Source organism: Pipistrellus hanaki, assembly GCF_964339955.1.
Source record: "Pipistrellus hanaki genome assembly, chromosome: 16".
NCBI classification, from domain to species: Eukaryota; Metazoa; Chordata; class Mammalia; order Chiroptera; family Vespertilionidae; genus Pipistrellus; species Pipistrellus hanaki.
In genome coordinates, this window is record NC_140518.1 from 20,493,158 (window position 1) to 20,518,486 (window position 25,329).

The 25,329-nt window shown below is 38.8% G+C and overlaps 1 protein-coding gene across 19 annotated transcripts in view; it reads right to left on the minus strand.

The window, feature by feature from the left end:
* The window catches only part of BCAS3 (BCAS3 microtubule associated cell migration factor), a 463,099-nt gene that overhangs the window by 217,098 nt on the left and 220,672 nt on the right, over positions 1-25,329 (minus strand). Inside the window, exons 25-26 of one of the 19 annotated variants that reach the window (XM_084861668.1) lie at positions 24,318-24,415; positions 22,069-24,019 (exon numbers count right to left, since the gene is read on the minus strand). The exons of 14 other annotated variants lie outside the window; for them this stretch is intronic. In XM_084861668.1, coding sequence (XP_084717794.1) covers positions 24,360-24,415 — 56 coding nt within the window. In that variant the 3' untranslated portion in view covers positions 22,069-24,019; positions 24,318-24,359. 4 more of the 19 variants (XM_084861671.1, XM_084861670.1, XM_084861669.1 and 1 more) reach the window with 4 other exon arrangements.

The following is a 25,329-nucleotide window of genomic DNA, read 5'->3' on the forward strand; positions in this document are numbered from 1 at the left end:
TACCTTTACATATTAATATAAATTCAGATCAAGTAAAGCTACAAGCCTAGGTGGTTCATCAAGACATCAGGAAAATAACCAATTACTTGTTAACTAGAGGCCCGGTGCACAGAATCGTGCATGGGTAGGGTCCCTACATCTGGCTGGTGATCAGGGCCAGTCTATGGGGTAACCAGCAGGGTGATTGGGGGGGAGGGCCCCTGCTGGCATCCACCTTTGCTGTCTGGTACCGCCTGCTCACCAGCCCCCTGCTGCTGCCAGTTACCTCCCTCTGTGGGGCAACTTACCGGGTGATAGGGGGGGCCCCCGCTGGCACCCACTTTGGTTGACCTGGAGCCTGTGGGCTGGGGGCAGCTCCTGAGCATCTGCCCCCTGATGGCCAGTGCATGTCATAGCGACCGGTCATTCCGCTGTTCCGTCAATTTGCATATTAGGGTTTTGTTTTTTTTTAATATAAGATACATTAAATTGATAACATTGCCTCCTGGTATTTTCCTGAGTGAAGCAGAATTATCAGTCTCACTTCCTTATAAAAATAATTTTTCTAATTAAGTAATCCAACAGGAAACTATTAGTGGCAAATAAACACAAAATAAAAGTAAAAGAAATGAGGTCAAAGATATATGACCTCCCTCCAAAGGTGGAGGAAAAAAGAAATACTACTATATCATCGCTGCTAGCTTTAAATAATATTTGATAGCTGAAAACTATGCAGTATAAGCAGATGAAAGAACTGGAGGACTGATTTGATTAGGCATAGACACAGCAGCAACAAAGCTCATTTACAAAACAAGAAAGCAAAGTGATTAGGGATTATCACCTTCTCAAATTTAGGTTCAATCTTATAAGAAGGCCTAGATTGAAATGAGACTCAATCCATCACCAATGAGAATCAACCAATGTGCCAGGAAGTACCTGCAACTGGCACTATATATATTTTTTATAAATGTTTTTAATGACTTTTAGAGAGAGTAGGGAAGAGGGAGAATGGAGAGGAGATAGAAACATTGATGAGAGAAACATCCATCGGCTGCCTCCTGCATGCCCCCTACTGGGGATCGAGCCCACAACTCAGGCACATGCCCTGACTGGGAACTGACCTCTTGGTGGATAGATGGACACTTAACCACTGAGCCGCACCGGCTAGGCTGCTGGTGCTCTTTATTCAACTTTATATATATATTTTAATATATTTTATTGATTTTTTTTTTTTTTTTTTTTTTTTTTTTTTTTTTTTTTTTTACAGAGAGGAGGAGAGAGGGATAGAGAGCTAGAAACTTCGATGAGAAAAAAACATCGACCGGCTGCCTCTTGCACACCCCATACCGGAGATATGCCGGCAACCAATGTACATGCCCTTGACCGGAATCCAACCTGGGACCTTTCAGTCCACAGACCGACGCTCTACCACTGAGTCAAACCGGTTTCGGCGTTTATTCAACTTTTAATAATATACTTGCAGAGAAAAGAAGCCAAAGTACTAAGCAGAATAACTATCGATCCCCTAGAGGGACTAGAGACTGGAGAACAGAAAGACTTAGGATACGTGCCTTCAGTTCGTCAAACCCACATGGCGCAGGACTTGGTCTGCTCAGAGGAGATTTAAAAAAAGGACACAGTCTTTGTATACAGTGTGTTAGCTTTAGTATTACATGTGAATTCTTAGCTTCCTAGGTCCCCTGGTTGCTTTATTTTATTGTTGACAGTATTACAGATGTCCCTCAGTTTCCTTCTCCTTTACCTCCTTCCTCCCGACCAACCTCTGCCCCACCAGGTCTTCACCAAACTATTGTCTATGTCCATTGGCTATGCATGTATGCATATGAGTTCTTTAGTTAATCCCTTCCCATCTCCCGTCTTCCCCTGAGATATGTCCGTGCCTCCGTGCCTCTGGTCCTATTTTGTTCGTCAGTTTATTATATTCATTAGATTCCACTTACAAGTGAGATCATGCTTTTATGGTGAATAGGTTATCTATATCTATATATCTATATCTATATCTATCTATATCTATCTATTATAAATATATATATAAAATAAAAACCTGCCAGGAAACCTGTCCATCTGGGGGTTCAGTGCTATCAGCGGGCAAGGAGTGAAAATGAGGGCCCTGCCCCACCTACACGGCACCTAAGGAAATGCAGAGGAGAAGGAATGACTCAAAATGTGGGATCTTTCCGAGTGTTTCTCTGTGGGGCCAGAGAAACCTTTCGGAAATCTGCCACTCAAACCTAAATGAAAGTAAATACACACTGTGTGCAAATCCCAATAGCCATCCGCTTATGCTGCTGGGCTGACAACAGATGCTAACGATAGGGAAGGTCATATACACATATTTCAGAATTTATTCTTGCTGAGAGGGTTTTTTTAGTGTATGTGGGAAAACTCAGCCTGTCAGTTTAGGGAAATGTATATGATTTCCCTTTCAAGAGCCTACAAAAACATAATGAGAGCAAGATAACGTTTGTCCTGACCTGCCGAAAGTCCTGGGGAGCGCACCTCAGGTTCGCATTCCGTTCCCGAGGACCGCCGCCCCGGGCTGTGCATTAGCAGATGTGTGAAAACGCACGTCCGCCAGGACTCCCTCGTGGCCTCCGCCCAAGAGGCTCCTCTCCTGCTCCTCCCGCCAAAAGCGGGAAGGATATTTCCAAGTGGAGTCTACCTTGAATGTAAGCCGGTGTCTGGACAGAACAATTCAACTGACGGGTGTGTCATTTGGCTCCGAGCCAAGAGGAGCCCCGCGTGAAGGTTGGACAGATTCGGGAGGCCTCCCATGTTCCACTCCAGGCCTCCAATGGTATCCAACACTCGGGGCCATGGAGCAAGGTCCAGCCATCAAACCCCACCTCGAGCACGGCGCTGGGAGAGTCGCGTGGGTCCTTTCAGTTGTGATTAAAATGGGGGAGTGGGGTGCTGGTTCAATACCTTCCCTAGTTCACTATTCAGGTTGTGGCCAAGAAAATATGCTGAAAACATTAAGGAAACCAAACTGCCTTTCATGTTTTTCTTGACAATTGCCTTTTGTATGGGGAAAGACTGATAGCTGTAAGAGGGGCGGGGGGCAAAGGGGTGGGGGATTAGGGGTGTGTGTGTGTGTGTGTGTGTGTGTGTGTAGGGATTGAGCAAGAAAGGAAAAAATACAGAAAAAAAAACCCCTCATGGACACGGTGGGATGACCGTTTCCTTATGCAGAAACATGATGCATTGTTCATTTATGGGAATAATCTCTATCACTCTATGTAGGCTTTCCATATTTCTTCTTAGGGTCATTTCTAAGTATTTTATGTTTTCTGGCACTAGCATGAGTGGACATATTTTATAGAATTAGATCAGCTAGTTTCTTTTTACTGATTTGTAGGTGTTTTATGTATTTACCATATATCTGATCGGTGTAAGCTCTTTAAAAGTTGATGCTCTTGAATTTTCTATATTAAAAAAATGTTGACTTCAAAAGATAATTCTATCATTATAGGTCTTCTTCATGTTTTATATATCAGTTACCACATTGGCTGGAATTGTCAGAGCAATTGCATAATCATGGTCATGGTATAACTGCCTTCATCCTGATTTTAGAAGGAATGTCAATAGGATCCCACCTTAGATAGGAAGCTGGTGTTTAAGATAGCTATTTTTTGTTATTTAAAGAATGTATCTTCCTATTCCTAGATCTCAGAATAAATCTCATAAATAAATGCTGAATTTTAACAAATGCCCGTTCAGCATCGACAGAGATTGTTATGTTTTCTTATTGGAGCCATTAATGTCATATATTACAACAATAGGTTTATTAATACAAGATAAATCATATTTGGTCATGTGGAAGATTCTCCGTCTGTCATGTTTAGTTTGATTATTGGTATTTTGTTTAAGATTTATAAACCTAAATTCAAGCATAAGAATTGATGCATAGTTCTTTTGTGTATGTTATGTTTCTCTGGGTTCAGTCATTTATTTTTAAAATCTCCTTTTATAGGGCATTAGGAAAATCCTGTCCTCAAATAGGTGTTAAAAAGTTCCTGAATGCTAATGCCATTTATTATGAAATAGGGAAAGGCACGAGGCCACAGCCTGCAAGCAAGAAGGTGAGATAATGGCTTCCACATCACTTACCTGTCAGCCTTGCTTAGTGTGAAGTGCTGTGTCTAGAGACACCTAACCAAGCAACCATTAAAAAAAATATAGAATATTAAAGTGATGACAGACACAAGAACTGTCATCTTTTGGAAGATAATTTAAAAAACCGTAATGCTTTTTTTTTTTGGGGGGGGGGGGGGGGCAGGAGGGGAATGTCAACAGGAATAAGAAATAAGAAAACCAGGTTAGGAAAAAACAAACAAACAACATGCTTTTCAATTGGTATGATCAGAATCCTGAGAAGTTAGTCCATACTTTGGTCAATGTTTTTAACCATTTCAGAGCTCATGGGAATCCTTAAGTTCAGTACTAGTTTGCAACAGAGACTGAGTTTGCAGTAGAATCTATATAGTGAGGGATTAAAAATGGTGGCAGAGTAAGTGGATGCTACATGAACACTCTCCCAAGAACAAACTAAAATTCCAACTAAAATAGAGAGAAACTTCCTGAATAATCAACAGAAGACTCACTGGAGAGAACCCTGATACTCTAGGACTGAAAGTGGAGACCGCACAGAACTGGCAGGAGGTGTGGAGGGGCAAAAGGGCCAGCTGGGCTCCCACAGACAGCAACTGAAGTTCCAGAGAGATATCTAAGCTAGGGAGGGTTTCCACTGAGAATCTGGAGTCTAATCCCCAGAGAGCACCGAAACTGAGAAGGGTGCCCCATAACATCTGGCTGTGAGAAGCAGCAGAGTTGCTGTCTTCCAGGGAGTGACCCCTGAAAATTCAAGCACCTTCTTAAAGGTCCAACACAGAAAATTCCCTGTGGAACCACCTACCCTGCAGAAGGAGGGCAGAAGCCAGGATTGGGGACTCAGGAGTTAGAGCTCAGAAGGCAGAGACCCCTAGATCCAGTATTGAGTCATTCTCTCATGCAATGGAGGACATCTTTCGCACAATGACATTTACCTTTCCTGAGGGGAAGACACTGGCCCACCCAATTAGAAGACACTTTGACTTGAGACCACTTAAGAGACTAAAAATAACAATTAGCCTCCAGGCATAAGCAATTGCCCCACCCTATTAGAAAAACAAACATACCTGAGGACAACTGCCTGGGGGCAATTAATTCAGAATCCTATCACTCTGTAGGCGGAGGGTGTGTGTGGGGGGGGAGGGAGATCTCTGGAAACTTTGTCTTTGCCTGATATAACTAGTCAGAAACAGCAGTTGACACTGTCCTGCACTAGAGATTGAGATGAGTAGAGGATCTACCTAAGACACAGTCACAAACTCAAACAGACAGCCAAAATGAGGAGACAAAGAAACAACCCCCAAATGAAAGAACTAGAGAATTCTCTAGAAGAAAAGATACATGAAGCAAAGATAAGAAATTTATCTGAAACAGAGTTCAGAGTAATGATGTAAAAGAACATATATAGTGACCTGGAAAAAGAAAATATTTTGGTCTTTGGGACAGGTTATGTTATGCAGTGTACTACATCACTAAGCAATAAAACTGCAATTGCAAGATATTCAGAACGCAAAGAACTCAACAAAGTCAGTAATTCAAATCATCTACCATATTATAGATGACAGCAGATTTTTTTATTTTTCAAATCCTCACCAGAAGATACGTTTTCGTTAATTTTTAGAGAGAGAAGATGAGAGGAACAGTGAAAAAGAATCAATAATTTGTAAAAGAAGAATAAAAATTACCCAATCGGAGCAATATAGAGAAAAACTGAAATAATAACAGAATCTCAGAGATTTATGGAACTATAAAAAAGTTTTAATATTAGCCTGGAAGGAGAAGGGAAAAGGATGGAGCTGAAAAGAATTTTTTTAAAGTAATGGCTAAAAACTATCAAAATTTTGCAAGAAACACAAATCTATACATTAGAGAAGCTGTGTGAACCCCAAATGGGATAGTCCCAAAGAATCCCATGACAAAATCTTGTAGGCAACTAGAGAAAAATGACACTTCAGCTACAGAGAGAGAAAAAAAAAGAAAAAAAGAAAGAAAGAAAGAAAGAAAAAAAACACTCCAAAAAGCATGGAAGCTAGAAGAAACTTACCCAATATTTTTTGACTATTGAAAGAAAAGAATTGTCAACCCTAAACCATGTACCTAAAGAAAATATCTTTCAGAAATAAAAGGGAAATCAAGATATTCTTAGATGAACAAAAATGAAAAGAATTTATTGCCAGCAGACTGACTCTAAAAGAATGGCTAAAGGAAGTTCTAACAAAAAGAAAACAATAAAAGAAGGGACCTAGAAATTTTGATAATTCAAAAGAAAGAAAACATAAACAAACTTTAGGTAAACAGGTTTCCCTTCTTTTGAGTTTTCTAACTTAGGATTATGATTTAAAGCAAAAATGATGTTGCTCGAAATGTTTATAGAGGAAATATTTAAGATAATTATATTATAAACTAGAGGCCCAGTGCACAAATTCATGCACTAGTGGGGTCTGGCTGACCCAGCCATAATAGGCAGATTGAGCGTGGGCCTGTTAGGAGGAGGAGACTGTGGAAGGTGAGCTGGCCAGCTGGCCCTGATCAGGGCCCAATCAGGGCCAGGCCACCTGGTGGAAGGGGCCTCAGGCAATAGGCCAGTGGGCCCTATCCCAGATTGGGGTGTAGGGCTGATTGGTGGTGAGTCTGGCTGTGAGGAGGGGCTACAGATGGTAGGCCATCTAGCCCCACCCCCGAATGGGGGCCGATACACAACATAGTAATTCAATATATGCATATATTGTGAAGTGATCACCACAATATGACTAGTTAACATCCATCACCACCTATAGTTACAAATATTTTTTATCATGATGAGCATTTATAAGACCTCTGTTAGCAACTTTCAAATATACAACACATACATTATTGTTAACTCTAGTCACCATGCTGTACATTGCATCCCCAGAACTGACTCATTTTAAAACTGGAAGTTATTACTCTGACCACCTTCACTCATTTCTCCTACTCGCCACTGGCAACCACCAGGCAGGCTGCTCTCTGTATCTATGAGTTCCTTTTCTCTTAAGATTCCCGTTGTAAGTGATATCATACGGTATTTGAGTTGGTCTGACTTATTTTACTTGGCATAATGCCCTTGAGGTCTACCTATGTTGTCACCAGTGACAGGATTTCCTTCCTTTGAGAAGGAATTATTCTTGAGAAAGAAATATTGAGAAGGAAATAATATTCATACCACATTTTCTTCACTCATCCATCAATGGACACTTAGGTTGTTTCCATGGCTTGGCTATTGAAAATAATGCTTCAATGAACATGTAGGTGTAGATATATTTTTAAGTTAGTGGTTTTGTTCCCTTTGGATCAATACCTCAAAGTGGCATTGTTAGATGATATGGTAGTTCTATTTTTAATTTTGGGGGGGACTTCCAACTGTTTTCCACAGTGTCTGCACCTATTTAAATTCCACAATTCCAATTTACAGTGTACTAGGGTTCCCTTTTCTCCACATCCTTGCCAACACTTGTCTTTCTTTTTGATGACAATAATTCTAACCGGTGTGAGGTGATGTTTCATTGCGGTTTTGATGTACATTTCCCTGATGATTAGTGATGTTGAACACTTGCTCATGTACCTGGTCGCCATTTGTACATCTTCTGTGGAAAACGTCTCTTCAGAATCTCTGCCCATTTTTTAACAGAATTGTTTTTTTACTGAGTTATATGCATTCTTTACATATCTTGGATATTAACTCATCAGATATCTAATTTGCAAATGTTTTCCTCTCATTCTGTAGGCTACTTTTCCATTTGATGGTGATTGTTGTTGTTTTTGCTGCTCAGAAGTTTTTTAGTTAGATGTAGTCCCCTTGTTTACTTTTGCTTTTGTTGTTTTGGTATCAAATCCAAAAGACCAGAGCCAAGATTAATGTCATGGAGCTTTCTGCCATGTTTTCTTCTAGGAATATCATGGTTTCAAGACTTTAATTCATTTTAAATTGATTTTCATGTAGGATTTAAGATAGAGATCCAATGATCCAAATACCTTTTATTGGAGAGGTTATCCTTTCCCCATTGTATATTCTTGTTTCCTTGTTGTAAATTAATTGACCACATATGTGTGGGTTTATTTTATTAACCTACTTTTCTGCTATATTTTTTTTTTTATTACTGTAGCTCTGTAATATAGTTTGAAATTAGGAAGCATGGTGTCTCCAACTTTTATCTTCTTCCTCAATATTGTGTTGGCTATTTAGGGACTTTTGTGGTTCCATATAAATTTTAGAATGGCTTGGTCTCTTTTTGTGAAAAAATGCCATTGGAATTTTGATAGGAATTGCATTAAATCAGTACATTGCCTTGGGTATTATGAACATTGTAACAGTATTAAATTTTTTTAAACATGAGCTCACAATATCTTTCCATTTGTGTCTTCTTTAACTTCTTTCATCATTGCCTTAGATATTTCATTCTTTTTTATGTAACTATAAATGGGATTGTTTCACTAGCTTATCTTTCTGATAATTCATTAGTGAATAGAAACACAACTGATTTTTGTATATTGACCTTACATTCTACAACCTAACTGAATTTGTTTACCAGTTCTAACAGTATTTTGGGGGAGTTTTTAAGGTCTTCTACACATGTCATCTGCAAGTAATGACAGGTTTCTTTCTTCATCCTTTCTGATTTGTATGCCTTTTATTTCTTTGTCTTGACTAACTGCTCTGGCTAGGTCTTCCAGTACTATGTTGAATTAAAGTGGCAAGAATGGGCATCCTTGTCTTACTGGTTATATGGGAAGAAAATCTCATTGGGTCTGATGTCAGCTGTGAGCTTATCCTATATGGCCTTTATTATGTTGAGTTATGTTGCTTCTATTCCCACTTGGTTGAGAATTGTTCTAAAAATCATAAGTGTATGCTGAATTTTGTTAAATGCTTTTTCTACATCTACTGAGGAGGTCATATAATTTTTATCCTTCGTTTTGCTAAGTTGTGTACCACATTGATTGATTTGCTGATGTTGAACCATCCTAGCATTCCTGGAATAAATCCCATTTAATCAAGGTCCTTTCATGCATTGTTGAATTAGCTTTGCTAATATTTTATTGAGGGTTTTTGCATCTATGTTCATCAGGGACATTGACCTGTTAAGTTTCTTCTCTTGTAGTATCCTGGTCTGATTTTGGCCTTGTAAGATTAATTTGGAAATGCTCCCTCCTTTTCTATTTTTGGTTAGAGTTTGAGAGGGACTGGTAATAAATCTTCTTTAAATGTTTGGAAACATGAAACAAAAACTTACATATAGGAAATTTATTCTTAATTAGCATGGCAAAAAAAAAAAAAAGAAACCAAAAAGCTTAATAGAAGATAAGACAAATAAATGATTCAGAGAATATAATCATTAAAATATCTATACTAAATATCAAAATGTTAAAAGAATAATATGTATGGAACAAAAGTAGATTTTAAATTTTATTTATACATTTTTCTATTTTCAAAAATGTATAGAACAATCATATATATGTAAGCAGGACAAACTTTAAAAAAAAACAACACACCAATATGTGAGAAATGAATTTAACTGAACTTCCCTTATTCCCTTTCTTTTCCAAAGGGGACCAATGCTGAACTTTCTGCCTTCCTCTTTTCTCCCCAACATGGAGAGCAAGAAATCTAAGAATTCTCTAGGTTTTCCTCTGGAGTCAGCACATCCTGGCTTTCACAGGTCTGGTTTTCTAGCCGCAATCCACTTAACTTTTATTAAAAACCTCACAGATGAAACTAGGCTCCTCCTAAGTTTTTCTGTGATCATTTGGTTTAAAGAAATTAAAGGTCTGAGCAAAACAAAGTCCAGGTCCTGGGCTAAACCACGTGGTGGAACACCGGGCAGGCGGGTTTGAGGCAGTTTTTCCAAGTGCTATGCCCTGCGGCAGAGTAGCTTTCAATAAACGTAAGTAGGAAATATTTAAATAGCACCCAATTTACTTTTTATTCTCATAAAAAGGGAGGGATGAAAGAGCGGAGGTGCTGATATAGCTCCATTAAAAGCCACAGCTGAGGCAACAGCAGAGAGGCAACCCATGGAGGTCACCTGAAGCATGGATCACACAGCTTGTGATGATAAAAAATTCCACAACTTTCTCCCTTCTCAGCTCTGCCTAGATTTATGATAAGCTGGCACCCTATTGAAGGACATAACCTCCTTAGGACAGGAAATCCTTAAGTTTCTACAGTGGTTCCTTGTCTACCCATCAGAAGCTCCTAGTAAGAGTTCTCTGCTTCAGGGTTGGGCGAAGCTACTTTGATAGGCAAAACATAAGCTAAAAGTTTGAAGCATTATTTTTATGGAGAGGGCAAATATGTTTCATTTCATTAAAAGCATTAAGATACCTTGAGGGGGAAATGCTTAAAGTCCTTTAATTAAGAAGGACTAGGTAGGGCAATGCGGAGAATCTCTGACAAGGGTAATACCTGATTTGGCACCCACAAGAGAATATATGTGAATGAGACTATTCTTGGACCCAATAAATGATGAAGTATGATAGTAAGTGTAGATTGGGTAAGCATAGATCTCAGTCTCCCAAGGCTGCTTGCCTGTGTCCTACGTTTTACAAATGAAGCAGTCAAAAAATAGCCTGTGGTATTCTGTCCTTACTTCCATCTTGACTGAGAAGTTTCCTTAAAATAACAGTAAAAAAATGTGTGTCTTGGTTACTCCTTGGTCAATAATTTGTCTCCTAGAAGACTGGAATTATGCTTAGAGCTTTCAATATATCTGCCAACATGAGGGTGCGGGGAAGGGAGGGGGTGCGAAGGGGAAGGCAGAGTGGGAGGGAGAATATCAAGCCCACCCAACTCCTGGAAATTTTAAAGAAATGACAAAACTTTCCAAGAGAAATAGTCATTTTGGTAAATGAAACCATTTGTAACTTTAGAGGAGTTTTTTCTTTCCCTCTACCATATCATAAAAAAAGAGAGAAAATCCACATGATGCTCTAATGGGCCATAAAGCTCTGGTTTAAAGAAGGGTCAACAGAGCTAAAACCACTAATGTCAGACTTGAAGCAGGAAGAGTGGAGGGCAGGGACACCCCAACACTTTCATGGTCCCAACAAAAAGTCTCACCCAGGCTGAAAACTATCTGCCCATTGGATGCCAAGGCCAAGTTTTACAGCCACAGTAAAACCTCCTGTGCATATAAGGAGTGTTACAAAAATAATGGCAGAGTCAGCATCCTGGGAAGAGAGTCTTCCACTTACAGATATAAAAGAAAATTATCAAAATAGAAATCCAGAGGCCAGTGGGGAGAAACAGAAACAGAAGACATGGAAACAGACACAGAGGGGAAAAGAGGGAGCGAGACAAGGACATAGCAAGACAGAGGCAAAACCCAATGGAAACAGCCAGCCCTGGCAAACACTTCTTCACCTTTTGTAGTCTGAGAAAACTGTACGTACACTGAAAAACATTCTTTTTTGAGGTTCTTTTTTTACGTAAGCTTTAAGATAGGCTCCAGAAGGTAATTCCAATTCTTTAGTCCCCACTAAAAACCTTATGAAATGGTTAATTTCAGTTCTGTGTAAAAGTCAACATTATTTCTCATTAAGCCACAGTGATGACTATCTGTCCCTAAAAGGACGGTCAGAGTGACCTTTACACACTACAAATGTACCCAAACAGCGTTGGATCACAGATTTTGGAATCAACAGGGTCTTTAATCATCTCTTACTAACAAACTTACTGTAGCAATCTCCTGAGGATCAGGCATTGGCTTTTTTGGCTTCTTCTATGCTTTAATCAATATTTTGAAAAGGCAATAATGAATATTTCAAGAGAAATATAATCACTGTCACCCTCTCCCAAGCCTAATCTATAGAATAAATTGTGAGTTTCAGACACTGGTATTCTTTTAGTTTGCATTTTTTCTCACAAGCAGATCGAAAAGAAATGTGACCTTGGGCAATTTCAGGGTGCTGTGGGGAGTACAAAGATGAGTTCACAGTCTAGAATGGGAAATGGTTCCCAAGCCTTTTTTCAGCTTGAGAAAACATTACCTGGTGGAGAGTGGCTTTCCTGCCAAAAATAAATGTTTACTGCTTATAGGGTAAGAGTCTCCCTGCAGAGATATCTAGGTGAGCCATGAAGGCAACAGTCTTCAATCATCAAAATGCCATCAAAGAGGTTTTGTCAGTGGCTCTTTAAAACAGAGGAATCACTTGAGAGTGCTGGTGCTGACTTTTGTGACGTCTATGATGCAAACACATATTGATTATATGATATAAAGAATAAATAAGGATGGTTCCTACATCAGATCACACCCTGCCACCTGCTGACTGTAAGAACAAAATCAAGGTAGGCTTTAGTTTAGTTTCCTGGGAAAAGTGAAGGTTTCACAGATTCATCTATTTGCTCTACCACCTATTAGCTATGTGGCAATAGACAAGTTATTTAACATCCCTTAACCTCAGTTTCTTCTTTTGTATAAACAAACAATAATAACTTGCAATAGTAGCCTGTCAAATTCTGAAAATTTGTGTTAAAAGATTCACTTCTGTTGGGCACGTTTTCTAAAAGATGACAGTGAAGGGGGAAAAAAGTCTCCTCACGTCTGCTCCTTAGCCACTCAGTTCCCCTCTTAGGAGGCAACCACTTTGTCTACTCAGATGCAAAAATTTGGTTTCAATATTCCATGCTGAAATGTTGAATTCATTAACATTTATTGAGTGCCTATTATGTGTCAGAACCTTTCGGGGTGCTGTGGGGAGTACAAAGATGAGTTCACAGTCTAGAATGGGAAATGGTTCCCAACTAACTTTAATATGAGGTGATAAACACAACAGTAAAAGTTTAAGTACAGAGGGGAAAGTAATTAATTTAATCAATGAGGGTGTATAGGAATAAAGAGTAAAATTAGGAACAGGTTTCCAGGCAAACGAAAAGTTTCAGGCACCATACCTACATTCAGTCTCTCGGGCTTAGGCTCTCTGATTAAGGAATCTGGACCCTACGTGGCTATAAAAATACTGCTCAGAGATGTTCACTCGTGGTTAAATTTTTCGGGCATTGGAGGAGTCAGCTTGATAAGAGAACGTCCAGAGACTACTGTGGATGCTTTAAGTGCCCTCTTCAGAGAGAAACAGAAGGTAAAAGGGTCTTTTCTCTTCACAGTCATGCAAACATCTTTTATTTGAAAACTATATAAACTCATCTAAAGAAGCGATTACTAACTGAGAGGTTATTAAAGTTTCAAGTGCAACTTTTGGTATTTCCTACAATCTTCACACTGAGCATTTACAGAATAACGGCAGTCTTTCCAACACCAAAATAAGACGGGTTTGAGACTCAAGATACAATGTGTCACGGATCACCAGTGGTGCCCGAACAACCAGTTGGCAACCACTGGCCTAGAGCATAAGTACAAGTCACTCAGGTCTTCAATCAAACTTTCTGGCTTCATGGAAGTTCGGTGACATCCCTATTTGTCAAAATCCTGGGCCCACATCTAAGATGGGCTAGGTTAAAAGACAGACCCAAAGATCCATACAATGATAGGTCTGAAAGTTAGCCTAGTGTGACCAGACAAAAGTAAGTCCATTCCTTTCAGTGAAGTTTGCCAGACTGGACCACAGATGCCAGGAAGCAGGAATTTGCTACAGTTGATGCTTTATAATGATAAACCTTAAAACACAAACTTCCATGCTAGCCTAATGAGACCAAAGAACAATTGAGTTGAGGGTCATAATTCATTTATTTTTATTATCTGGTTACATCAAAGCTATCAAAGATGAAAGACATATTACTTAAAATTAATAATGCTTTTCTAAATTAACATAAAAGATCATTTGAAATGCTCTGCAAAATAGTCCAACCTCTCACACAGTTTACCAAGGGTCCAAATAGAGGATTAGTGATCGTGAACATAAGGGCAATCCTAAAACTCTAGGTCAAGATTTCCTATTTTAGGTATAAGTGATGGAATGGAGATAGAAAGATGCAACATTATTAAACTTTAATCACTTTATGGTATAAAGCCTTATTTTTATGAGAAATCAACAATGCAACAAATATTGATTATCTGCTGGCAGGCACCAATACCAGGCCAAGTGGAATACAAAGACAGCCTTGTTCTCAGAGAAACCTCTGTTACAAGGCACTACTTTCCTCCTCCTTATCAAAGCATCCTGTCAATAGGGTAGTCCAATAATAATGCCATCCAGAGGTCTCTGAAGCCAAGCAGGGTCAGCACAATCAGGATCCACATCAACTGTCAAATCACTTCATGCCTGCAGTTTTATTATTTTCAGGTGGCAAATTAATGTCGGTCCAAATATACATAAACGCAGTGGTTAAAATAGTGACTTAAGAATTGCTACTTGTGTCATCACCTGCTACTCACTCTTGCCCCTGGAACATGGATGCCATTGGTATCCGTTTACCTATTTCCTTTCCCAGCAAACATCTAGCTGCAGGAAAAGATCAAACTCAAAATGTGTTATTACTTCAGCTGCACTCCAAATCCATGGATCAATGAAAAGAAATTCTATTTTGGTATTCAAAAAACCCCAATCAGAAGCTGATAACATTCAAGCCACAACTTTCACAGGATAGCATCAGAGGTGAGATGTAGACTTCAGCACCCCAAATCTTAAAGATACAATGTTCTAATCCTCTAAGAATAGCCTAGTCTGTGATTATGATGATAGCCTTCAAAATACTGCCAAGTATAGAAAGAGGTTTGACAAAGCCTCTATTTTTCTTCTGTCCATTCACAACGTTAGCCCCAAAGTTCTGAAGATAAGCATTTTCTGTAACAAGGAGCCACCTTTATACAGTCCAGATAATTATAGGTTCGGGCCATGAACTCTAGGCCATATTGATTACATCTCTATGCCAAAAGGACCCTCCAGCACTGTTTGTATCCACTCTAACAGGGGCAGCTTTTAAGTATCTGTGACACTAAGAATTTTCAGTCCTGTCAATGCCACAATTGGGAAGCCAGTGACCAGTCAGGCCTGTCAGCTGTTGCCTGAAGCAGTAGGGACCGGCTGGGAATTCATCCTACTGGAACTTCGTCTGCCAGCCGCATTCACACATTGTCACCACCTGAATAGTTGATTCTCTTCAACTCCCATGTACCTCATTTCAGCATACAGTGCTTTGAAATGAATATTTGATCAGGCAGGGTAAAAAGAGGTTTGGACTTATCTGAGGTGTCACCATAATGCACTGTAAGTAATTCTAAGTATCAGGAGCTAGGTGTCTTAGGTCCCACTCTTGGCATATTTCTGAAATGGACCTGTGATTAAATTAAATGTGATTGAATGAGATGAGCCATGTGAAAATACCTAGCAATGTTGGGCACTTAGATGTTTATCAATAAATATTGGTTTCCCATATCTTTTACTTTATTTTCTTAAAATATTCTGAAGATTCATATATATATTACTTTTATTGACTTCTGAGAGAGAAGGAGAGATAGAAACATCAATTATGAGAGAGAATCATACGGCTGCCTCCTGCATACCCACTACTGAAGATGGAGACCACAACCTGTGCGGAATTGAACCCGGGACCCTTCAGTCCACAGGCCAACACTCTATCCACTGAGCCAAACCAGCTAAGGCCCTGAAGATTCTTCACAGATCCTTGGGGGACAGGGATCTCATACTGCCAAAGAAACTTAAAAATCACACTAATTTTGTCAAAGCTCCAAATCTTCACCTAAATATGAAACTAACAAAGAAAAACAAAGTTTTGTTAAAATTGCTTCATGTTATTTGGATTTCAACAGTTTGACTCTGATATGCCAAAGAAAGATTTTCATAGTGTTTATCCTAATTGGGGTACACTGACTTTGTTGAAACTCTGAGTTGTTATCTTTAATTAATGATGGAAATTCTCAGTCCTTCTTTTCTTTTGTCCTCTTCGCTCCAGCCTGTCATCCATGTTTAACAATTACACATGTTAGTTTAATATTAACACTCAGACTTCTCAAACTGAGTTCTATTTTATTTCATTACTAGAGGCCCAGTGTATTAAAATTCATGCACTGGAGGGGGGAGTCCTCAGCCCAGCCTGCCCTCTCTCATAGCCCAGGAGACCTCAGGGGCAGGTGGTGACCTAGCCATCAGGGGAAGACGACACCCCATCATCTCTCTGCTGCTGCCACTGCTGGCAGTGCAAGCCTCGGCTGGCCCTGGTTACCTGAGCCTTAGGCGGCCCTGGGCAGCTGGGGGACTCTAGAGGCAGGCACACAGAACAGCTGCCTGCCACAAGTTTTTGGCCATGGGCGCCACCATCTTTTGAGGGCGTGACAGTCAATTAGCATATTCCCTCTTTATTATATAGGATTTTCTTCTGCCTCTGCTTCAGCTTTGATAAATTTTGACTTGTTTTTTTAGTCTCTGATCCTTTCTCCTCTGCATCCAGTAAGTTTAACAGCCCAATAGCTGATTTACTTAAGATACTATTTTTTTTCAGGTGTAGAATGTCAGTTTGGTTCTTTTAACAATTTTGCCATTTTTTCCTCATTCCAGTAAAGAAATGGTACAATATAAGAATATAGGGGCTCTAATATAAGAATGACACAATATAAAAATGTAGGTTTTCATTACATGTAATGTACATATCAACATACTATATGTAACATACTATTTAATAGCAGAATATTAAACAGTTTTCTCTAAGATTAAGATGATAAGAATGTTCGGTGTCATTATTTCTAGTCAACATCACACTAGAAGTCTAAGCAACTATAAGGGGTAAAAAAAAATAAAAGATATAAAGATCGAAAATAAATAAAACCATCTTTATTTGCAGATGACATAATTGCATAATAGAAAATTCAAAGGAATCTACCAGAATTAATACATGAATTTAGAAAGGCTTCTAGATACAAGTTCAACCTGCAAAAAATACTGTATTCTATAATATACTATAAAAAAAACAGAAGATGAAATAAAACACTATATCAAATAGTTGAAAGAAATTGTACAAAATGTGTTTCAGACTTCTATGTCAAAACTTAACAAATATTAGGAGAAATTAAAGGAAAATAAATAAATGGATAGTTATAAAAGGCTCATGCATTAGCATATTTAATTATGTCAATCCTTCCAAATTTCATTTACAAATTCATTGAAATTATAATAAAATATTTAAACTTCTGTAGAGATAAATATATATGTCATATATATGTGTGTATGTGTGTGAGGGGGGTATATATCAATGGGTTTCAAACCTGTTTTTGAATCAGGATTAACTTTCTACTCTTAAAAACTCAAGGTTCCAAAGAACTTTGGTTTGTGTGCATTTTACCTATCAACATTGGGAACGTTTATTTTCAACTCACTGAAAAACAGTAAGAAACTCTTTCAGCATAAATACTAGTATAAATGCCATTTTTACATTTGGAGTAGAAATCTGTAATAGACAACAGGCGGATTCTCACATCAGCCTATGCATTCCATCTGTTGCCATTCGCGGTTTTGGTGAAGTATGTGAGGACAAGTTGACCTCCCTCAAAAATGTAACTGCAAAAGGGAGGAGCTAATTCAGATTCTGAGCCTTTTCATGTTCTGGAGCTATTTTTCTTTAATATGACGTGTTAACAAGTCAGTTCCAATGATGTCTGAGACCATATCAATCAACTTTTGTCCTCTCTTACATTAAAATGCCTTTTCCTATCTTACCTTGGAATGAGTCCATTACCCGTACATAATTTTGTAATATCATAAAATTGGTCGTTTGGAAAATATTGCAGACCTTCCAAATCCTCCTTTATTTTACCAGAGGATATAAAAATGTCACTGTAGTTGATATCAGCATCTATCTCATCAGAGGTGTCTTTAAATATAAGAAACTTGCAATGTAGACAGTGGTGGATACAGGTGAATACATGGTTTTCGAATTTGTAACTTTCGATTAAAGACTGCAATTTTATCATGGCTAATAAATGTGTCAGCTCTTTTCTTTGAAGTGTCTCGCTTACTTTATTTTTGAGAAAATGTCTGCCAAATACCCATGTCTGAATAAGGTTTTTCAGTTGTTCTTTGGAGAAAGATGGTTGCTGGGTTCAATCCACAACCATCGTTCAATTGCATCTCCTCAGGACATCTATCTTGCAATGTGATATACAGAATATTAAAAAGAAGTACACAAGCAACAAAATTTAATAGAATTAGTTTATTAAATCTAAAAAATTAATATAATAATTGTAGTAGTTTTTATTGTGTCAAAGGCATTCCTAAGTAATTATAGTTTTTTTTTTCTTTTATGTGTGAGTAGGTAGCATCAGCCACAGTGTAGTTTGCTGACACTGCTCTTACTATGCTAAGATTCCATCAGTTTTACCTACTGTTGCTACTATACTATCAGTACTAAATGTCAACACAGTATTTTTAAAAAGGCAAATAATGACCTCATATTATTATAAAACTAGTTTTTGCAAAAAGACTGCTTGAAAGTGTCTGGGAATGTGAAGAACCTACAATAGCCAAGATATACATGAAAAGCAAAAGTGGAGACATTAAACTGTCAGATTTCAAAACTTACTAGAAAGCTACAGGAGTTAAAATAGTATGATAATGGTGCAAAGACAGAACATAAATCAATAAAACATAATAGAGAATCCAGAAAAATATGATTTTTTTTTTAAGGCATTACTGAAACGCACTGAGGAAAAGGCATGGCTTTTTGATACATGGTGCTGGAGCACTGGTTATCTGTATGGAAGAAACCAACCCTCGAACCTGGCCTCATTTCAGAATAAAAGGTAATTTAGAAAGGATCATAGATATAAATACAAAGGCCAAAACCATCACTTCAAGACCAGGAGAAAGGGAAACCTTTTTTCTATGCAAAACATGAAAGGAAAAAGCAATGGAAAAATTGTACTTCTTCTTGTCAAAAACCAGTGAAGAGGCGATAGAATGAAAGGAAATCTTTTCAAAATATCTGACAAAAGACCTGCATCCAAAATATTTAAACACCTGAAATTCAATATAAACAGACCCAATAACAATTAGTGAAAGCCTTCAAAAGGTCATTACAAAAGAAGCCATTCGAATGACCAGTGGGTATGCAGGGCAGGGCAAAAGTAGGTGTGCAGCTGTTCGTTGGGAAAATAATACAATAATTAATAAGCAATAATAAAATAATAAACTGTGCTTTTAAACTAACGACTGCAAACCTATTTTTGCCCCACCCTGTATTCAAGGAGCTCAATAGCAGTGTTCATCGGAGAAAGGCAAATGAAAATCACAGTTATGTTCACCAGAAGAGCTTGCACATTGCTGTTACGAGTGAAAACGGGCATTGTAATTTGGAATACTTTCTTGACAGTTCTTAATGCAGCTAAACACAAGCCTACCTTGTGAGACAACAAGTCCAGTCCTAGGTATACGCCCCAAAGAGATGACTGCATGTGTCCAAAAAATATATATATATAAAAAAAGGACTTGTATAGGAAAGTTTAAAGCAGCTTTATTCATAATAAGCCTGAAACGGAAAATAGGATAATGGATACATAAACTGTGTTATATTCACTACACTGCAGTATTTTAAAAACTGAGCCAGTGACATATTATAATACCTGGATGAGTCTCAGAAGCACTGAGTTGAGTAAATGAAGCCAGACACAAATAAGTATTACAGAATGATTTCATTTGCCTGAAGTTCACCACAGACAAAGCTAATCTGTTGATGAAAGTCAGAATGATAATCTCTAAATCAAAGGTAGTATTGGCTGGAAGAGGCAGAAGATAAAGATATTCTAATTTTGATCTGATTGGTGATTACATGGGTATAAAATGCAAGCTGTATGATTAAGATACAGGCATGTTTGTTATATGTAAACACGTTCTAATTTTCAAAAATTCTTCCAATGTGAGCCCTGGACAGGTGGCTCAGCTGGTTGGAGTGCTGCCTGCAAGCCAAAAGGTTACAGGTTCCACCCCCGGCCAGGATGCATATGGGAGGCAACCATCTCAATCTCAGCATCTTTCTCTCTCTGCCCCCATCTCTTCTACTCTCTCTCCAAAAGTCAGTGGAAGCATATTCTCAGGTGAAGATTAAAAAGAATACAATAAAATTCTTCAAAGGGTGAGCCAAAGTACAAACTTATCAATTTTTTAAGCTGGAAGGGAATTTGGAAATAGGCTACTTTGATTCCTTGTTTTATGGAAGAGAGCCTTGGGTTTTGAAGCAATATGCCAAGTACGTAGTTACAGGCAGAGCTGAGACTAGAACCAACAATTCTTTCCACTACACTCTGCTTCCAAAACAAAACTTTTCCCAGGAACAATTATTTTCCCTTTGATTATTTGCTTTAGCTTTTCTCTGACAGATCCCAACAATATCCAGGGGAATGCCGTGAGCTCTGGTTCCGCCGAGTTGCCCGGGTGAGGTCCCAGGCTGCTTTTTAATTGCTCTTGGGGCTCCCATATTCAATGGAGAGAGGCTCTTTTGTTTGTTTCTAAGTTTATAGATGACACCTAGAAGCCCAAGCCTCTCAGGCTCTTGGACACAATTTAAAATAGTGTGGCACTAACAGTTTGACACTAATGTCACTAAGACAAATGGAATTCCCGGTTCAGACTTAAACAAATTCTAATACTGCCCCTAATATTGTCCCTCTGCCACCACAGTCTCAGGCAACAGACTACATAAACAGTCCAGCCTTGTATTAAAGATGTAGGAATAAGGGTACAAAGAGAGAAAAGTTGGGTCTTTTAGCCAAAAAGCCCCGTGTAAATATGTGGTGCCGTGGTGTATCAACAGTGGGGAAGAATGCCACCAGTTCCCTTGGAAAGTGCTTAGGAGAGACTTAAAGTCGTGACAGGCTCTTGGTGCTTGCAATAGAGAAAGCAAAGGCGCGGTTTTAGTGGACACAGAGATTTATTCACAGAAGCAATGTGTCATAAAATAAAAAAAAAAAAACAACCAAAAAAACCAACAACAACAACAAAACAAACAAAAAAAAAAACACCCCACAACTTTCCCAACAGCTTCTTCTACTTCTGTTTACAGTTTCTTCATCTTCAAGTGGGGCAATCATTTGTTTCTTAATTGTGCTGAGCTAACTTTTTCCACACTGTTAACTTGCATTTCATCTTCTAACATCCTATAAATATTAGAAAGAAGAATAGAGGAATATTTAAGTCAGAAGGAGAGAGAGATGTGGCCCAGCCCTATCCTGGTGGACTCATCAGGTCTTTTTTCTATGTTCTTAATCTCTAAAACTTATTTTTTATTTGATACAGACCATAGGTGTTCATTAGAGTAGATCTGAAATAATGCATAAACTTCCTTATTTCTACTAAAAATGCCAACCTTTATGTGTGAGTTTGTTTACTGGCTGTTTCAACGATAGATAGTGTCCAGGTAAAATTACTGACCTCCTTTCCCCCCATACGAGGGACTATTCACAAGTGAGGACTAAACCTTCTTTTAATTTCACCCTCGTCCATAATCCTCTTACCGATCCCACACCAGCTCTGAATACACAAGGTACAAGAATGCTTGCAGTTTTCGACACCTTATAATCACAAAGACTATCTGGAACTCGATTAAATGAATACCAAATCATTTACCCAAAGAAATATTCTAGTATTTCTACAAAACTTAATGTCTTTTCTATCTGGAAATTATTTTAGGCAATAATTTGAACACATCCTGCCAAAAGTAAAGGGGGGGTTGAAACAAATTTTTGCACAGGAAACCTTAAATTCTTTTTGCAGATACAGAAGCATGGCTGGTACTGAAACATAACTTGTTGACGGTTTCAGACACAGCTCAAGGCCATGAGTATAATGTCATGACTTTTGTCACTCAGCTCCAGTTTGAGAGTCACCGAGCTCAGTGGCCTCACCCAGGCTGACTGGAGGAATGGTGTTTCTTAAAAATCTCTTTGCTCCTTACCACCAGCATCTCGTGTCTCTGAAGGCTCTGAGATAAAGTAGCTAAGTTTGTCTGCCTCAGGTTGGAATGGCGACTGTGGATACAATGCAATATAAATTATCAGAAATATTCCCCTGCCCGTCAGTAAAGTCTGTGTCGGGGAAGCATACCTCTTGTGAGAACATCCTTCCAGCAAGGATTTCAGTCCTGAATATCCTCCGTGTTGCCGACCCTATAGACTTCTCTAATAAGTATTATTTGTTTTATTCAAGGTCTGAGGCACTGAATGCCAAAAACACAAAGCAGAGGGAAAGAACTATTATGAAATCGATCAAAAGAAACCAATTTGGATTTTAAGTCTATCATTTTCTTCAATAAACAAATTATTTTGATACTGGGCAAAACTGAGTGCTGGAAAACTGTCTCCTGAATTAACTTTGAAGAAGTTACTAAGATTCCTTCAGTTGCAAAATGAAGATAGCGTTTCTCTTGAGTCAAGAGCAGGAAGAAATACCAAGTCAGCACCTCTGTCCCTATGTACTGAAACGCTGGATGTGGCATGAGACACCTTATGTGACCAAGTCTGCGCTAAAGGGGAAGAAGTCATTGCTATCTGTCACACTGTTCCTCTCCTGCTGTCACCTTCCTCAGGACTACACTTACATGCTGCTCCCACCACTTCCAGCCACATTTTCTCCAGGGAATGCTTACTTCAGTAGAATTTGACAAAGATGTCTGCTTTTCATATGAGCCAGGAATGAGTCTTCTTTTTTTTTTTTTTTTAATCTCATTTGCTTTGATTTCTTTCTTGGTAAACACCAACTTCCGTAGCAAAACTACAAATCAGGACAAGCAGACTTCAGATAAACTAGTTCTTTCTAGGTTCTCTGTGTGGATGACTCAAAAGCATCTAGAGTTATTATAAAGTTATCCAATGGGGACAGCCTACAAGGCTCAGAACAAGAGCATCCGTCACCAACGTGGGAACAAAGTTTCCACGGGACACTGAGAACTACCTCCATTTTCACGTCAGGGGCCCTACACCCATGTAGGACACGTGTTTTAAAGGACCAATAATGGGAGAAACTCTCAGGGGCCTAACCGATAGGAATATACAGAGAAATAAAATGGTAAGTAATCCAGGAGGTACTTTGTCTAGAAATACCGTCTACAACTCAGAGACAGTGATATCAGCTAGTTGGACACTGGAAACTGGAGCAGTTCCTTCAAATTCTGTTTGTTCTGGGTAGCGTGTGTGTAAGGATAAGATCCTATCAAGTCCTTCTCCGTAGTCAAGAAGGGAGCACCTCACATTCATCTAAGTGCAAAACCTCGGGTAGGACAGTGTCTTCTTAATCACCAAGATCAGATGAAGCACGTTATGGAATAACACTCCTCAGTTATAAACTGCTGAGCCTAAATCGGACATATTTAGGTAGAGACAACGAGCAGCTGGTTCAGAGGTATCTAAAGGCTAGAGTTGACGCTGTGCCTCAGCCACCTAAGTTAACATAAAACCTTATGTTTTAGTAATGTGCTCCATGGGAAGCAGTGAAGCATAGATACACTACTAGATAATCAAGAAATTTGTTGGGGGAAATATTTCTTAGCAAAAGTGCCACAACTCTGATGATCCCTTTTAGTTTCAACAGAATAGCGTGACCAGCGTAATACATCATACATAGATATCTAAAACATAACCCTCAGAGCCAAGGTTCAAATAACAAATTTTCACTTCAAAAACTGTTACATTAACAAAAGACTTAATCGCATCACAATGAAATTTTAAATTCTAAGCCTCTGAAAAGTGATTGTATGGAAAATAACTGTATCACCACCAGTTTAGACAGAGGGAGAGCTAAGAAACGTGCCACGGGAACAATGGAAAGGACAGTACATTCGCCGTCCAAATTGCTTGCAGGTAATACAAAGCCGGACGCATCATCAGAGGTGCCGCCACGCTGCTCATGTCTTTAAGCAAAGCCAAACAAAGCTCCAAATAAGCATAATCACAGCATGCAGCTGACTCGAACACATGGGCCATATCTGGGGAAGCACTTCCTAGTTCAGGAGCAATTACAAAAATCATTAGACTCTTTTTTAATAGAAGAATCAAAAACAGAATTTTCCCATAAATATTTTCAAAAGGATCCAAACCATTTACAATATTTAGCCTCTATCATGTTAAATGTCAATAGAAAAGTAAATCTGTTGTCAGTGGACCTATCAGATAAAGTAGATAAAGTTTCCCCAACAAAACATTATTCACTCATTTTTAAAAAAAAAATGTGTGGAAAAAAGGAGTAGAGAAGTAGAGAATGGGGGGGAGAGAATCATTCATAAAAGTCCAGTTCCTCACCTATGGGGTTTCTTTAGCTCAGTTAGAGAAAGCACACACATGTCATTGCTTTGGCGTCTTCCAAAAATAAGCTATGACTGTCTGGAGTGAAAGTAATCCTAGAAAAGTAACAATAGAGCTGGTCACCAAGAGGTCCTTTCTCTGCTCACAAGATTGGTGCTTTTAGGCAGGAGCTCTGAGCTGCCAAACAATACCCCAGAAGCGCCTACGACGTGTGTCTGATAGAAATGTAAGTCAAGGGCAAAGACATCATTCCCGTATTCGAACATCGATTTTAAAACTCTTCTTGTGACAGTTAAGCAAAACCATGATTCTTACAGTTCACTGAAGTCCCTCTCGGTGGGGAGGGACTTACGAGATAACTTTATGAAGAGCTAAAATGGAGATGGTGCTACACGACAAACATGTTATTACCTCAGAGGACAGGGCTGAATAGGGCATCTTTTAACAACATATATGGCAACTTCTTTAGTGGCATGTGTTTCACGTGGCTGGTTGCTAGTCACTTGACTCTAACACAGTGATAATACGGCAGTTTAGGAATATTTGAAAACCCCAACAAAGTCTAAAACTCTAATCTTGAATGAAAGACTTCAGGTTAATACATCATTTCCAGGATTCACAATTATAGGTGATAACCCCAGATAGGCAGAGCCTGTTAGCATCTTCCCGTGGACATAGCCAAGAAGATGTATTGTCTAAGTCACCTCATCTCAACAGCTCATTCAACAGACAGGAGCGATGGTGGAGGGACGCATTTCTGGCCTTGTTTCCAGGAGTCAGCCGTGGTTGCCAAGTTATATCGGAGAACAAGAATGGGTGCTCCAGTGTAAGAGTCTATCTTAAACTGAGGGCAGACCCCCCCGGATGTGGACAGCTCCATCAGACTCAAGGTGCAATCCACAGACCCCAAAAATATAAATCAGAAAGAGAACAAAACGTACAAAAGCCATTAGCTTTCAAACTTCAAAATCCACCCAGAGACAGTCAGAAACAGAAGCTAGGGTCCTTG